General features: G+C 50.7%; 1 protein-coding gene across 1 annotated transcript; it reads right to left on the bottom strand.

The window, feature by feature from the left end:
• Positions 1-1,306: 1,306 nt before the first annotated feature.
• PDRG1 (p53 and DNA damage regulated 1) lies at positions 1,307-7,751 on the bottom strand. The gene is made up of 5 exons (XM_047854364.1): positions 7,574-7,751; positions 5,878-5,953; positions 4,806-4,880; positions 2,831-2,911; positions 1,307-2,232 (listed from the first exon to the last, which is right to left on the bottom strand). Exons 1-5 carry the CDS (start codon positions 7,658-7,660, stop codon positions 2,150-2,152), a joined length of 402 nt encoding a protein of 133 aa, XP_047710320.1. The 5' UTR covers positions 7,661-7,751; the 3' UTR covers positions 1,307-2,149.
• Positions 7,752-16,808: the final 9,057 nt, after the last annotated feature.

Below are 16,808 nucleotides of genomic sequence, written 5' to 3'. Positions count from 1 at the left end.
CCGAGGTTGGGAGCTGAGCTTTTTAAGCCAGAAGGCCTTGGCCTGGCCAGCAACGGGATACGGCTTGGGGAGTTGGGCGCAAATAAAAGTTCTGCATTCTCTACACATTCCACCATTCCTAAGCCTCCTGTTGGTTTAAGAGAGACTGCAGCAGAGTGGGCTGTGGGCAAATTGCTCCATGGGGGACCGCCTAGGAGAGCCCAGGCAGCTCCCGCTGCAACTCTCCCCACTGCAGGACAGTTCTTTTGGCTGCAAATAGCAGAAGGGGAAGGGGAAGGGATTTTTGGAAGGAAAAATACCGGCAGACCCAAGAAGTGAACCAGCCGGCCTTGGGAAGGCCAGAAGCTAGGCCACTCTGGGCCTCCTGCCTCAGAGCGTGGGAACCTCCCTCCACCCATGTGACTGAGGCAAGGCCAGACAGCCCCGGACACAGGTTCCTCATTTCCAGGACAGCCAACCTGACCTGCTCCTTTGGCCAAGCATCCACCCTGCCACACAGGCAGGGACAACGTTCAGACAGAAGTCACGCAACCAGGCACACATATCAGACGGCAGCTACCGGGGCGAATGCTCCGGTCCCTTTTTTATGTTTTTATGTAGTATGTGCTACAAAGGTGAGGTGTCCTTCTCTTTCACCCTTGTGCTCCAGCCCTGCAGTTTCTGTCTTGGGGAGGGAACCATACAGTGTTTGCACACAAATTATCGGCTTATGAGACCCTACTCTGTCGTCTTGCTCTTCTCACTTACTCTACCCTGGAACTGGCTCCCAATCAGTGCACAGCAAGCTTCCTTATCCCTGACTGTAGGTGCAGAGTATTCCCGTCTGGAGCTGTTGACTCCTTTAACTAGTCTACTATGGATGGACGTCTAGCTTCCAATTCTACCTCCCCACTTTAGGACCATGATGGGGAAAACAATGTAATTCTACTTTTAAAACTCAGGAAGATGCAAAATTGTAGGTATGGGGCCAAATTTGGCTTATGTAGGGTATTTTGTTGGCCAAAACCTAAGTCTTTAAAACTCTTCTGTATCAGTGATGTTTACAAGGCAGGAGAGTCAATTTAAAAATCCAGATTTCTAGCTCTTGAAAAAAAAGTAACATCTGGACATACCAGCCTGTGTTCCCACGTGATCATCGGCTGGAGCCAAGTGCAGTGAGGGGACCGGGTGAGGCGTGCCCGCTCCGTGTTACCAGTGTTGGTACTGGCGGTCTAGTCCTGCTAGCATTTCAAGGCTGGTGGCGTCCTAAAGGCAGCGTGGCCTCGATTAAGGACCAAATGAGGTAAAGAACAGAAGCTACTATTCATTCGTTTAGGAAACATTTATTAAGCTCTCAGTGACATGAAAGACAGCGTGCTGCCTCACAGCACATTAGGATCTGAGACCAGCGAAGGCAGGCCGGAACCCTGAGTGGCGCTGACCCAGGCCCCCCCTTCAGAGGTGGCAGAGGGCCTCGTGAAGAGGCAGCCCCCCCACCCGTCCCCGGTGTGGGACTCTGCAAGGCCTTCCTGACTAAAAGACAGGTGCAAGAGTTTGATAAGCAGCACCCACTCTGGGCTCCATTCTGGGGGCAAGCAGGAAAAATGGGTCAAAGTGGAGGCGGTGCTGGGGGAGTGGTGCGTCTGGCCCACAGATGGCTGTGGTGAACTACGAAACACTGATTCGGCCTTTCATTCAGAAACCACCTGTGAGCCTCCTGCTTTATTCCAATTCCACTACATGCTGCTTGAGAATGCCTCTCTTCTGGAGAGGAATGCAGGAATGATGCTCCCCGACGTCCGGGGCCCATCTGAACAGGGGCCCTTGTTAAAAGTGCCTGTTGTGGTCATTCTCACACCCCCACAGGCGCTGCCCCCACTCAGCACTGGTGGCTGCCAGGGCCTATCAATGGGCCTTGTGTCCATCCAGCCCCAGCAGTCAGCCCCAGCAGACACTGGCAGGCTGAGGGCTCCCTCCTGCCATCACGGAGAGCCAATCCCCCCAGACAAAGGCTTTTCATGGGGCAGATCTTCTTTACATCTTAAAGTGTAAAGACGCCCATCTTCTAGCAGGGTGGATCGTGTCCTTGCAGGTTTCAAAGCTGGAGTCCTGGGTCCTCCATGACCTCAGGGGGGATGCTGTCCTAGGTCCCCCATCTCATTCTTGAATTTCATCCTTTTAAAATGATCTTGAGAGCTTTAAGCTCATCCTGGTTGAGGGGATTCAGGTTAAAACCCTTCAGCTCTGGTTTGCCTAAAGGGAGAAAACAATCCATCAGCTAGTTGGGCCTCCTGTTGTCCAACTCCTGCTGGCCCTGGAGTCAGGCCCAGGAAAGGGGCTTATGCTGCATTCATGTTGCCAAACACTTGGCCTTGAGGTCTGACAGGGAAGGGCCTAAAATTCTGCAATGCATTGGATAAGGCACAGGAGTCACCAAGAACCTGACTCTGCTGCCCAGAAACCTCCAGATTTCTGCTAGACCCGTGACCAATCTGGAGGGGTTAGGTTTACCCAGAAATTTAGCTCTGGCCTTAACCACCTGACTGAGGCCCTCTGAGTGCCCTGAGTCAGAGCTATCCTGCTTCTTATACCATGCCTAGGATTTCCTGTGAGATAGCCCAGGCTGTTCCTTGTGCCTGGAAAAGGACTCATGACAGGAATAACACCCCACGACCTTCCTTGTTCATTCCATCTCTGGGCAGCTACAACCACTGTCCCTGCCCACAGCTTCAGCACCGCTCGCTTGCTGCCCAGGCCTTTGCCCGCCTGGGAGAGGCTTCCACCCTGCTCTGCAAAGTCCATGCTGACAGTCCTCTCTCTTCCTAGTTTCCATTTCCCGCCAGGCCAATACCTTGGGCCTCAAAGAGGCGGTTGACCTTCACTTTAAGTTGTTTGCGGAGTTTCTCTATTTCTTTATCCAGATGGTCCTGATCTGAAAAAAACGAGGTGGGCAGAGGATGAGGTTACACCACAGACAGACCCACCCAAAGGGAGAAGCCATCCACTTCTCCCCCCACTCCTTGAGATCAAGGGCTCCTGGCATTCGGGAAGAAGGGGACTTGAGAGACCAACTGAGGAAGGAAGTGAAGCCTAGAGAAGGGATGTGATCTGCCCAAGATGGTCGAGTAAGCCCAGGAAAGGACTGAGCGTTCGCCTCTCCATTCACTGACCTATTTTCATATGCAAAGTACCTTCGGCTGCTCAGTGGGTGGGGAAGGCAATATGGGACTTTAGGTCACCCTCCCACAATGAAATCACAGAAAATTCAAACATCAAACCAGAGTGAAGAAGATGGTTAGGAAAAGCATGGCTAAGGAGTTTTACAAGCCTAACTCCATCAATACGAGGGGTTTTTAGGTAACAGGACTGTGGTAACATGTGACCTAAATGATCAATGGACAAGCCCGATGCTCGGGCTTAACCTAATTAACCCTGGTGAACAGAAAAGGTTATCTTGCCAAGACTGTTCATACCTTAGGGCACACTGCATTATGAGAAGTAGACGCCACAATGTTTGGTGACACCACTGCCTAATGTCACCCAAACGACCACCTGCTGGTTTGTCTTCCCCACAGATTTTCATTCTTTCCAGTGGGGAGAAGGCCTGGGCAACGGTTCTAGTGCTCCTGGTAAACGAGCAACGCTAGGCCCTCAGGGGCTTGGTTGGCTTGGGAGGACCCGGACAATCAGCGACAATCATGTCCCAGAACCCCTCGAGGTATGGTGACAAGACCATATCTGTGGACCAAGACAGCTGGGGACCAGATCCTGAACCCAGGCAAGCAACCCCCTCTGAAAGCTTAGCCTGAGTGAACTGTGGCCACCACCCAAGTGCAATGACGACTCTTAATTTTATAACCATAGTATTAGTGTACATTTTTCAAAAGCGCAGTCAGAAACTTCTTTAAGCTGTTCTAGTCTCCTTTGCTAAAATTTTATTTCAACAGCGCTAGGGAGACTCTGCCTTCAGGGATGGGCGACCTTGCCGGTCCTCTTGGTCTATACATTTTCCAAGGGTCGGGAGAGAAAAAACTACGCATAACCTTTCCTTTTCCCAAGCAAGGACCCATTTGCAGCTTGACTTTTTGCCGTTATGCTCCTACAAAGAGACTCGAGGGTCGTGGCTATGAAGATCTGAGTACATGCTGAGTGCCCAGGCTGCAGCAGAGCCCGGAGGCTCACTCTCCCCAAACCTCCATTTTCAATGCAGTCTCTAATACAGGGGACCTGAAAAATAAAGAGCTCACTCTGCCAGGCTCCCTTGAAGCTACGGGTGGCCACATGACTTAGTTCTGGCCAACGAGATGTCCGAAGTCTCTAAGGAAACAGAAAGCAAGGCCATACACGGAGCATGCCCTCTGCCTTTCCTACAGCCTGGCATGAGGACACGAGGCCTGCAATGACCACACCGCCACCACGAGAACACGTGAGGGTGACCTTGCTGTGAGCAGCAGTGCCAGTCCTGGACTGCCTGACTCTGGACAACTACTGAGGAGAAAAACAACCAGGTCTCCTGAAGCCTCGGTTTGTTGGGTCTTCTGTATTTGTGGCACAAACTGTTTCTCACTGGTAAACAAGCACTAGGCTAAGTACATATACTGTTTTATCCCAACTTCACAAGTGTGCTACAGAGATGCGTCCCTCCCCTTTAGAGATGAGAAGTAGCTCAGAGTGGCAGAGCAGGGACTCAAACCCACACCTACCTGAACCCTGTAACACAGCTGCCTCTCCTCAAATGGCCCGAAGCCTGACTCTCACTCAGTTCTGGGTTACGATTGGGGCTGGTGGGGGAGATGTGTCCCTGACTCATCCCCAGAAGGCCTTACCTTTCTCAATCATCTCCTTCGTCTGAGGGTGAGGCATCCTGATGAACATGTTCCCGAAGCAAACCATCACATCTTCTGAAAGGGCAAATGGTCACTCTTTCAACAAATATTTTGGAGCACCTACACTCTTGACAGGCATTGTCTGAGAGGCTGACACCACAGTAGAACGAGACAAAGTTTCTGCCCTCACAGAGCTTATGTTACGGTGGAGGAGAAAGAATAAATCAGCAAAGATAGGACCTGTCAGACCCTGATAAGTCTAAGTACTCCACAGAAAAATAAAGCAGGGTAAGACGATGGGGAATGTCAGAGTAGGGGACGAACTTGTCATTGGTATTAGGTGGTCCGAGAAGACCTCAATGATCATGTGACATCTGGGCAGAGACTTGAAGAAAGTGGGTGTGAGCCCTGCAGACATCTGGGGAAAGAGTGAGCAAGGCAGAGGAAACAGGAACAGCAAGACCAGGGTGAATGGAGTCGATGAGCGAGGGGGAACAGGAGAGGAGAGGATGTTGGAGAGTTCCAGGCGGTCTTACAGGACTCCGCCTTTTACTCTGGTGAGATGAGAAGCAATGAGCAGGTTTTAGGCTTTCTGGTGCACTTTAAACCCTGGGCCTGACCTCTGCCCATCTTTCCAGCCACATCACACGTGCCCCGCCCCGCCGCTTACTTTGTCTTACCCACCTGTCCTCATCTGAAAAGCCCTCAACCCCTCCTCCAACACCCACCTCATGTCCAATTCCTTCCTCAGCTTTCTCACAACTTCCAATTATGTATTTATGCTGTTTTATCTGTAAGAGCACAAGGGCAGGAACTGCACTGTGTCCATAACCCCCACCCAGCACCTTCCTAGTGCCATCAGTGAGCCAGCAACTAACCCCCATCGTGGAGATGAGCCGCTGAAACCCTGAGCCACAGTCCGTGTCAGACCTGCAACACTTTCTCCCTCATCTCCACAGGCTGTGTCACACACGTGGGGCTTCCTGACTTGTCTTTGTTACAGATAAGTTGAAAGCCTTAGAAGGAAGATAGAACAGGCCTCCAGAGCCACAGTGATGAAACCCTGACTTACCGGAGAGGCTGAGATCCTTCTGCAGAGCCCGCAGGCCCTCCCGGTTCTGATTCCTTTTGGTGTCCAGATCCACAATCTGCAAAGCACAGGGGTAGGAGGGAACTCAGCTCCCTCTTGCCCCAAACCATTACCTTCCAACAGACCAGAGGCTTTTAAAACTCAACAGACACAAGGCATTATCCCTGGGTTCCTTCCAATGTCATGCCCAAAACACACTGATGTGCAAATGTACTTCTCCTATTCAGTTTCCAGGTCCTTAAAGACAATACTCCGTGCAGGTGCTGTCCCCACAGAGAAGGTGCTGGGGAAAAGTTCGCTGACTAAATGGATAACTTATTATTCACTGGAGTGCTAGTTCCCCAGCTGCAGAGTATTTCAGAATCACCATGGCAGTAGAAACCGCTCCCTGGACAAGTCCCTTCAGCTGATGCTGACCTAGTATCAGGAGAAAGCCAACAATCCTGGACTGCAATAGCAGGGGTGGGGGCACTGAAACAGTGCTAACAACACAAAAGCTACTAAGGAAGTGAGGAGACACTACGGTATCCTTCTGGAGAGCGCTGGCTGTGGAGCCACGATACCCAGGTCTGAATCCTGTTGCCCGTCACGAGCTGTGTAATTTCACCTTCGGAGAAATGGAGATATGAGTAGCACTTAGCTCACAGGTTATTGAGCCAGGAACTAAATGAGTTCGCATAGTCCTTGACACACAGTAAGTACTCGGCAAATTTTAATCGCTTCTTTATTATTATCATCCAGCACACCCTGATGCAGTGTTTCATTTAATGGGCACTTATTCATCCAAGTCTTCCCCTTCTCAGTAAACACCCGACCAGTCATCCAATTATTCTAACTGGAGACGAGTCATGAATCACTCTTCACTCCTCCCACTCCCTCACCCCCATATGTAACCACATCAAGGCCTACTAAAGCCCCAAAATATACCTCTGACCCATTCGCTTGTCTCCATCACCACCAGCTAGAGCCAAACCCATCTCTTGCCTGAACCTTGGCAGTGGCTCCTCACAGACCACCCCCCATGCCCCCCTATATTTTGTGCTCCACACACCAGCCAGAGGAACTCTTTTAAAGCCTAAATCCAATTACATCATCCTCCCTCCCCCCATCAACTCCCTTCAAACCCTCAACGCTTAAATTAGCACAAGACCCAAGACCCAGACTTCCAGGTCAGGTCTACAAGGCCCTCCACGACCAAGGCCCCACTTCTCCAGCGTCCCCACCTGCCCAATCACAAGACCACTCTTTTCTCTTTCTCTTGTCCCCTGAGAGCCTTGGCCAAGGCAGAGCACCCACAGTCAGTGGGGCGAGGCAGCAGGAACTGCCCTTTGAAAAAGATGTTCGGGTAAACCTACGAAAGAGGTAACGGCTCGGGATCCCGAGGGCACGGCGAGGGACGGAGAAAGGATGGGCACAGGGAATCTCTGGCACAGAGCAGGCGCCCAGTTAACACGTGCTAATAAATGCGTGAAGCGAGGCGCCGTCACAGGCGTCTGGTCCACCTTACCTTACCGCCGCCCCACGTCTGTAGTCACAGCCGTGAGCCCACCAGCCCAGGTCAGCCCACTGCAAGCCCCCGCTGGAGCCGGATTCCGCGCCCAGCGCGCGGCCTTACGGCGCTCGCCGCCAGGCCCCAAACGCCGAACCCCAGCCCCAGCGCCTCGGACCGGCCTCCTACCTGTCGCTTGTCCGCCAGCACCTCCTCCGCGAGCTCTTCCACCTCCACCAGGTACCGAAGCACCCGTTCCGCCTCGGGTGACAGCATGCCCACCACCTCCGACTCCACTCCACTCGGCTCGGCTGCGACACAACTCAAATTCCGTTCGGGCTCCGCTTCGGCTGCGCATGCGCACGCGCAAGCGCAGCCCGGGCAGGCCTTCCGGCGGGCATGCGCAATTAAAAGAACTGTGTCGCGCAGGCTCGGACACTCGAGAGAGAGGCGGGCCTAGCTTTGGGGGCGGGACTGGAACGCCCCCTGCAGGCCCAGAGCGCCTAGCAGGCAGCGCTGCCTTTGAACCCACCTGCCTGTCTTTCTCTATTTGTTGAGCACCTACTAGGCGCCAGGCAGTTTTAGGTGCTGAGGGCGCAGCAGTGAACAAAACACAGTCTCTGTCCTCATGCAACGTCATCCTAGTGGGAAACACCGACAATTCATGACAAAACATATAATTACATACTATGGTGTTTGGGAGTAATAAAATCATTCTTCCCCTGTTTCAGGAACACTAAGAAGGAAGAATTTCCATGTGTCAGAGTGGCTTATATTTAATCTCTGACACCTTCAGTTTCCAATTTATAAAAATGGGAGTGAACAAAATTCTCCCTCATTGTGTCTCTGCCGGATCAGAAGGAGGTAGGCATCATTTTAAAAATTCAGCTTTCACCAGTATTCATCGAGCCCCTGTCTCAGGCCCAATGTTCAGAGTGGTTGACCTAGACCCAGGGAAGGGGCTGGAAAACCATGTGCAGTGAACAATGAAGTGCCAGCTCAGAAAAGAAGTTCTGTAAGTGTTAGAAAGCAAATCGGTGTGGGCCATAGGCTTTGGAAGGATGTCCAAGAAAAGGCAGGCAGGTGGAACATGGCTGCCACTCAGAACTAGAAGGTTCCCTAGAGATCTTCATGCCTGAACCCCTCATTGTACATCTGAGAAAAACTGAGGCCCAGAGAGGAGTGAGGACCTTACACAGCCAACAGCCGACCTAGGATTCTGACCTCCTGCCTCCCTGATTCCAGCTTTTTATTCTCTCCTTTGGCCCCTGGTAACCAAACCCCTTAATGTCCCTTGCCTCACTTAAATTTCACAATTTTTTGTACAGATAGGTTATTACCGCCCATTTCATAGCTGCAAAGTGAGGCCAGGAGAAGCACAATGCCCTGTCACACAAAAAATCAGGAACAAATGTGTGTCTAGAAGCATTCTGGTCTCCATACCACAACTGTCTTTGGATCCTGGGGGAAAAAAACTCCCCCCACCCCAGATTGTGGCCCCAGAAGCCCGACCTCCTCTTTGCCTGGCCTTTGGCTTCCTTCAAGTGCCAGAGGCACGGCTAGTTTTCCCTGCAGCTGCCCTGCGTGGGGAAAGAAAATTCATTAAGGATTCCTCACTGAGGGTGAATTTGTCGCCAAACCCAAGATGTTTTGTGTAAACACCTTCTGGTTCAGAAACGTAGGCACAGGCCCTATAAAGGAAAGAGGAACATTTGCCAAAGGAGAAACAGGACTTACCAGGCATCCCCGGGGCCTAGACCCCAGGACTGGGTCTCCTCCACCTTGGGGCCCAAAGAGGGCTGGACCAGGCTAACCCTTGACCCCTGCCAGATGAGCCTGGATGGGGAAGGGTTAAAGTGGGCTCCCAAACTGACTGTGACTGGCCCTTAGAGAGCACCCCTGGGGAGAGAAGTCATATGTTTCATTTATATCCAAACCCATCTATTTCACAAATATTTATTGACTGCCCTGATCCCGTTATAAGGATTCCACCACGGGCAAAAAACGGACATGGTCTTTGCCCTCAGAAAGCTTCCAGTCTGACAGGAGAGACAAGCAATAAACACACGAACAAGTAAATGTATCATATATCAGGTGGTGATAAACGCCATGGAGAACAACAGAGCAGAATGGTGGGGAAAAAAATTATAGAGGGGCTATATGAAATAATGTGGCCAGGGGGCTTCTCTGAGGCAGTTGCATTGGAGCAGAAATGTGGAATAGGTGAGGGGTGAGCCATGTGAATATCTGGGGGAAAAGTGTTCCAGGCAGAGGGAATAGCAAATGCAAAGGCCCTGAGGTGAGGCTTTATTTAGTAAACTGGAAGAATAGCGAGGCCAGTGTAGGTAGAACAGGATGAGCAAGGGGAAGAAAGTAGGAGGTGGGGTCAGAAAGGTGAAGGAGGCATGGAACAAAGAGTTCTACAGAAGGGGCTGTGGGTGCCCGGCCCAGATGGGCAAAGCCCTTCCTGGAGGTCACCTGCAGTCACTGCCGCACACGTCTGTGGCTTCCTGCTTCTCTCTGCCCACGGAGTGGAGTGGGGGGAATGCCGGTGAGTTACGACCCAGAGACGTGACCCTTAACCAAGAAGAGAGGAGTTGGTGACTGAGTACCCCAGCTTCTCTGCCCCCCTGTGGGACACCCAAGAGGAGGCTGCCACAATCATCCAAGTAGGAGAGGATGGTCACTGCACTGGGAAATAGCGGGGGGTGGGCAGGCAATGGTGAGGGATATCACGGCCTTTGCGCTCCCTCCTCCATTACCCTGCATTAATTTTCTCCTGCACCTTTGTCACTGCCACATACCCCCTACTTATCAGCCTGGCGTCACCTCCTCCCAAGGGTCAGGAGTCTCCTCTAGGAGCACACAGCTTCCTGGGCTTCTCCCATCTCTGCACTCAAACACTACCTTTTTCTCCGGTCATCTCCCTCCCCAGCCGTAAGCTCCAGGGTGGAGACTGTATCTGTCTTGCTCACCGCTGTGAATCCCGAACTGAGAATGGTGCCTGGCACACAGTGGGTACTCAGCCAATGTTTACGGAATGAATGAGTAGACTCAATACGAAGCAGAACTTTGTCAAATCCAAAGTGTTCAAGGATGAGCAGAGCTAACCCAAGGGCAACCCAGTTCCGATCCCAGGAGCCTGGACTGCTTCAAGCTGAGGATATTGCAGAGGATAAATCCCTCTGCAGCCTGGGGTGGAGGTTCAGGAGTGGGCAGGTGATCCCTAACCAGAGAAACCCTGCCTGGTCACATCGGGCATGCCCCCAATCTTTAGCCCAGGCAAAAGGGACATGGCTGCTGGGACTTCGGTGTTTGGAGGCTGGAGCCAACAAGAGCAGAGCTACACCCGTTCCCCTGGGGTCCCCTTTTATTGTGCACCCCCTTTGGGTATGTGCCCAGTGAGCAGCACCCACTTCTCCCCTTAGGGGGGACTGCCCTCAGGCTGCTGGAGCCTCCTGGGGTGACTTACCTTCCCCTTAAGCTATGACCCATCATTGTAGAGATATGAAAGCCCACCTTCCTCACCTGGGATGATCGTGGGGGTACGGATGGGTAACTCCGAGGAATAATTTGCACTCCACAGTTCCCCCGTGGGATCAGGCTGAAGTTGCCATCCACGTGACATCTGCCGGGCCTGCTCGGCTTCCCCTCCTTCCCTGCCTTGTCCTCCCCACTCCCTATGGTCAAAACTCTCCAATACTCCCATCTCACTCAGTAAAAGCCTCCTCACCAAGACCCACAAGACCCTGCCTGCGCTGCCCTGCCTCTCTGAGGCATTTCCTACCTCTCTCCCCACTGTTTCCCTCTGCCCTACTATCTGCGTGTCTCCTCCTCTCACTTGCTCAAGTCTTTGCTGAAATTTCACCTTCTCAGCAAGACCTACCCCAACCACTCCACTGTATTTAAAAATGCAGACCCTGCCCCTCCCTGTCCACTGATGAACTTCCTCTGCTCTACTTTTTTCTCCTTTTTTTCCTAGCATTTGTCCCTTTCCAGGGCGTTATACAATTAACTTCCTTATATTTGTTGTTCATCTCCCTCTGCTAGAAAGGAAGTTTCACAAGAGGAGGAATCTTTGTCTCATTTGTTAATGACGTATCCCAAATGCCCAGAACAGTACCTGGCCCCCAGTCGGTGGTGAATAGACATTTTTGAATGAATGAATGAATGAACGAACGAATGAGGAAAAGAGCCAGGACTCTAACCGAGGCAGATTCTCTCTGAGGCCAGGCTCGTAACCCCTCTACTGGAGGTGGGGGATGGGAGTGGCAGATCCCGCCAGGGCTTGTCGGCTAAGGTAAGGGGATCGGGTTTTGCTCACGGATCAGTGAGAAGCTGCTGGAAGGTTCTGAGTAAGTATGGGACATGATTGGGTGTATTTTGTGAAAGCCCTCTCTGGCGGTGGGGATAGGATGGGCTAAAAAGGAGGAGGGTTACAGTCCAGGGAGTGGGCGTTAGGAATGGGAGGGTGGTGATGAGGGCTTGGAGAGGCAACAGGGCTGTGGCTACCCTGGGACTGGGAGCAGCAAGAAGTCTGCTCCATATCCCAATTCTCCAGGCAGCCTGGGTGGTTGCCCCATGGGCTCTGGCCCGTGAGTAGTCCGGGCCGGGCCTCCCAGCTACTGACAACATGCCTGTCCCCCAGATGGACTGTTTGCTCTCCCGGGTGGTCCCCAGCTCCTCCCTCCGCTTCCTTTGCGCCCTTGTGGGCTTGGCAGGAGGTGGGGAGGCCTCCACTCCTTCTCCTCTCCTGACCCAGAGAATAATTCTTATATTCACATGATCCTCCTCCTCCGTGCCCTCACTTCATCCTCCCACATCCCCCAGTAACACAGAAACCTGATTCCCATAGGGCAGATGAAGATATTGAGGCCCAGAAAGGGGATGAGACCTTCCTGAGGTCATGAAGCCAGATGGGGACACCAGGTGGGGACCCGTCTTCCTACTCCCCTCGCCTCGATTTCATCAGGCAACAGATGGTCCCATGGCTTGACTTGAAAAATCTTAAGTGACCTCAAAGAGAATGCAAGCCCAGAACATTCCAGGCCTCCCTGAGCTGGCCGTGACGACTATCTTTAATACTAAATCTATTCATTTTAAATCCCAGGAATAGATTCTTCTTTAAATTTTTTTTTAACATTTATTTATTTTTGAGACAGAGAGAGACACAGTGTGAACGGGGGAGGGGCAGAAAGAGAGGGAGACACAGAATCGGAAGCAGGCTCCAGGCTCTGAGCCATCAGCCCAGAACCCAACGCGGGGCTCAAACTCGCGGACCGCGAGATCGTGACCTGAGCTGAAGTCGGACGCTTAACCGACTGAGCCACCCAGGCGCCCCAGGAATAGATTCTTCTTATAGACAATGAAAACATTACTGAGAGGACTGAAGTTCCTTTTTGGCACCCCTTCCCCCATCTCAGCTCCCTTTAGAGTCCCAGTTTGAGTGTCTTTTCAGAATTGTGATATCCATTTAAAGACATAGTCAGGAACCCAGAGAAAATATCGAAGACCACTGTGTGTGTGGCAGGGAAGGAAGGTGGATGGGGAGCACTGCTCGCGAGTGTTTCACTCTGTAGCCCGTTTACTCTCGGACATTTTTGATTCGTTTATTTATTTATTTATTTATTTATTTTAATTTCTTTTTTCAACGTTTATTTATTTTTGGGACCGAGAGAGACAGAGCATGAACGGGGGAGGGGCAGAGAGAGAGGGAGACACAGAATCGGAAACAGGCTCCAGGCTCTGAGCCATCAGCCCAGAGCCCGACGCGGGGCTCGAACTCTGGGACCACGAGATCGTGACCTGGCTGAAGTCGGATGCCCAACCGACTGCACCACCCAGGCGCCCCTGATTCGTATATTTAGATCACTGTCGTATTTTCTGACAGCTGCAATATTTCCTAGAGTGTATGAGCACCATTTGTTTCTCTAGCTTTCTAAATGAAATTTGGCATTTTTTTTTTTTAGGCACTAAAGTACAGAGGTGCTCTCTACTGTGTTTGATATGTGTCCTTAAATATTTGAGACTTATTTTGTTTGTTTAAGTTTATTTATTTATTTGTATTCTCTGCACCCAATGTGGGGCTCGAACTCATGACCTTAAGATCAAGGGTTGCACACTCTTCTGGGCACCTGGCTTTGCTGGTTAAGCATCCGGCTCTTGATTCTGGCTCAGGTCGTGATCTCATGGTTCGAGCCCTGCATTGGGCTCTGCGCTGACGGTGCAGAATCTGCTTGGGATTCTCACTCTCTCCTTCTCTCTCTGCCTCTCTCCTGCTCTCTCTCTCTCAAAAATAAATAAATAAACTTTTTAAAAAAGAAAAAAAAAAAAAGAGCTGCATGCTTCTGATTGAGCCAGCCAGGCACCTCAAATATTTGAGGTTCTTACAAAGTGCAAGTAGTTGTTTTGTGTGTTTATGTATTTTAAAAAAATCTTAATGAGGTCATCACACACACACAGAGATGGGCACAAATCATAAGTGGACAACAGTTCAAGAACTTTCCAAAACTGAACACACCTATATAACCAGATCAAGCAACAGAACTGGGAGATCCCCTCCAAGGCCTCCCCACCGCCAACTACCCTAAGAGTAACCACCACCCTGACTTCTAACACCAGACATTGATTTTGTCTGTTTTTGAAATTTAAACAAATGGGAGGTCACAGTGTGTGCTCTTTCGCGTCTGACTTCTTTTGCTCAACACTTTGTTCATGAGACTTATATCTCTATTATGTGTGTGGTTGTAGATGCTTACTTTCAATGCTGCAGGGTGCTCCATTGGTGGGATCACACCACAACGAAACCATTCTGCTGCCATTGGTGGACATGGGCTGATTTCCAGCGTGGGGCCGTTACGAAGCACAGACATGAGGGGCGCTTGCGTGGCTCAGTCGGTTAAGTGTCCGACTTCGTCTCAGGTCATGATCTCACCGCTTGTGGGTTCGGTCCCCGCGTCGGGCTCTGGGCTGCCAGCTCAGAGCCTGGAGCCTGCTTCGGATTCTGTGGCTCCCTCTCTCTCTGCCCCTCCCCCCCGCTCATGCTCTGTCTCTCTCTCTCTCTCAAAAATAAATAAACATTTACAAAGATTAAAAAAAAAAAAAAAAGAAGCGCTACAATGATCCTTCAGGGACATGTCTCCTGGTACTTGCCTGTGAGCTCCACTTCTTCTTGGCCTCATCTTCCCCCACATTTCTTGAAGGCTAGTCCTCCCCCCCGCCCCCACTTGAACACCCTCCTTCTCACCTCTCTGCCTTTGCTCAGGCCCTGCCCTTTGCCTGGAATATCCTTTGCTTTCCTTCACCACTTGTTGAGGGCTTACTCTTCCCCGAAGGTCTCTCCTCCTAGAAGACACCCTCCTCCCACACGCCTGATTCACCAGAAAGGTTGCTCTCCCCCAGGTCTGCCAGCGGGAATTTAGTCCTTCTTTTCTTCTGACGTCAACCACTTTCCTGTTTTGGGCTGCTTGTTTTTTGCCACTGCTTTGGCTTTCTCACTAGCCATGGAGCCCACGGGGGCTAGGGGCTCCATGGACTTCCCATCAGGTGCCTGGGACCCCCAGGAGAGGTCTACTGAATGATTGAGTGTGTCCATGACCTAATCATACGTTGGAGGAAATTAAGGGTCCTGTCCGTCTGTCTGTCTCTCTTTCTCTCCCCTCTCCTCTCCTTCTTCACCAACCAGAATCTTTCAGGAGATGCTCATTCCACTGGAAGTAGGGTAGAACATGGAGTCAAGACTTCCCCTGTCTTGGGTGGAGATGAGAGGCTCAACTCATCTGTAAAATAGGTCTTGTCACTCACTCAGTCACTCAAGGCAATGGTGATTGAGTGCCTACCCTGTGCCAGGCCCTGGGGACCCACTGGTAAAATAGGACAGGTCTAGTCCTGAGTCTGGCGAGCTTTCAGTCACAAGGATAAGATTACCATTCATGCATATGCCGTTTCTAACTGCAATAAGGCTCATATGAAAAGCTCAGAGTCCAATAAGATAATACAGAGGGGTGCCTTAACCTAAATCAGGGAGTAGAAGTAAAAAAAGCTTTCTATAAAAAATGACATTTGACCCAAGATCTAAGGCTGGGTAAAAATAAACCAAGCAAAAGGAAAGACTACGGGTGAAGGTGAGGTAGACAAATTGTTCCAATGGCGTTGTGGCAGGAAGGAACCTGGCAGAGGCCAGTGTGGCTGGAGCCCAAGGAGAAGGGGAGAGAGAGATAAGGAATGAAGTTGAACTGGGTAAGCAGGAGCTAGGTCATAATGGAGGGCCTGGTGGGCAAGGTGACATTGAAAAGTGGATTAATTCACTCCGTAAGTAATTATTGGACACCTTCCATTCGCCTGGAGGTGCCTCTGCCAGGGAACAAGGCAGACAAGATCCTCGTTCCCATAGAGCTCACAGTCCGGGGGCAGATAATAACATTAAACAGAGGAGGAATGGCTTATCTTTATAGAGGCCCTACTGTGTGCCAGGAAAAATCTCGTTTGATCCTTACTACCACACATCACGAAGTGGGATACTCATTTTACTGAAGAGGAAACAGTCTTAGCAAGGCGGAGTGATTTCCTCATATGCAAGGAGTCTTGAGGATGTATTGCAGTCCATTTTCAAAGCCCCCTGACAGCACTCTTACTCAATGCCAGTATGTGAAGGATAAACTGCCGTATTCTCTGTAGAAGCCTCTATCTAAATTATAAACACACAGACCATTCCGTCAGCAAGTGGATTGATTCTACAGATATCCAAAATAATGTGTCCACAAAATTATTCATTAATGGATTATTACAACAGGCTGGGGACAACCTAACTGCCTGTTATTTAGGGGCTTGGAGAAGTAGATTGTGGTACATCCATGCAATGGGGTGCTGTGATGCCATGAAAAGGAACAAGGGCCCTGAAATATGCACCGATAACACACACACACACACACACACACACACACACACACACAATTATGTTTGTTTAAAGGACTTTCAGATTCTATAGGGAAGAAAGTGACAGCAAAACAGGGAAAACATTCCAGGATTGTTAAATCGAAAGTGACTTCCTTGTTTTACAAATGAGGAAACTGAGCCCAGAGAAGAGAACTTCAGGATTGTTGAATCCAAAGTGACTTCCTCGGTTTACAGGTGAGGAAACTGAGGCCCAGAGAAGAGAAGTGAGGTAACTTGCTCAAGGTCACCTAAGCAGGTAACTGGCAGACTCAGGACTGGCTGTCGCCTGAATTAGAGACCTGTGCCCTTTCATGTCAGCGGGCTCGGGATCACTACACATCTGTGTGCCAAGTTCCACTAAGTGCAGAAGACACAGTGGTGAGCAATGTAGGCATGACTGCTGCCTCCACAGATCTTATATCCTAGACCAGAAACAAGCACATATTATAACATCATGTAGTGATACATGCTTCGGATGAAAAATAAGGCA

Source organism: Prionailurus viverrinus, chromosome A3, assembly GCF_022837055.1.
Source record: "Prionailurus viverrinus isolate Anna chromosome A3, UM_Priviv_1.0, whole genome shotgun sequence".
Classification (NCBI taxonomy): Eukaryota; Metazoa; Chordata; class Mammalia; order Carnivora; family Felidae; genus Prionailurus; species Prionailurus viverrinus.
The sequence above is the reverse complement of the archived record's forward strand: the minus strand, read 5'-3'. Positions and strand labels throughout refer to the sequence as shown.

Bases quoted from the DNA above. Each gene is read 5' to 3' on its own strand.
- PDRG1 (XM_047854364.1), bottom strand. From the start codon at position 7,660: ATGCTGTCACCCGAGGCGGAACGGGTGCTTCGGTACCTGGTGGAGGTG. The intron at 5,954-7,573 runs GTAGGAGGCCGG...TGTGCTTTGCAG, and splicing joins TGCTGGCGGACAAGCGACAG to ATTGTGGATCTGGACACCAA. The intron at 2,233-2,830 runs GTATTGGCCTGG...TTCTCCCTTTAG, and splicing joins CCGCCTCTTTGAGGCCCAAG to GCAAACCAGAGCTGAAGGGT.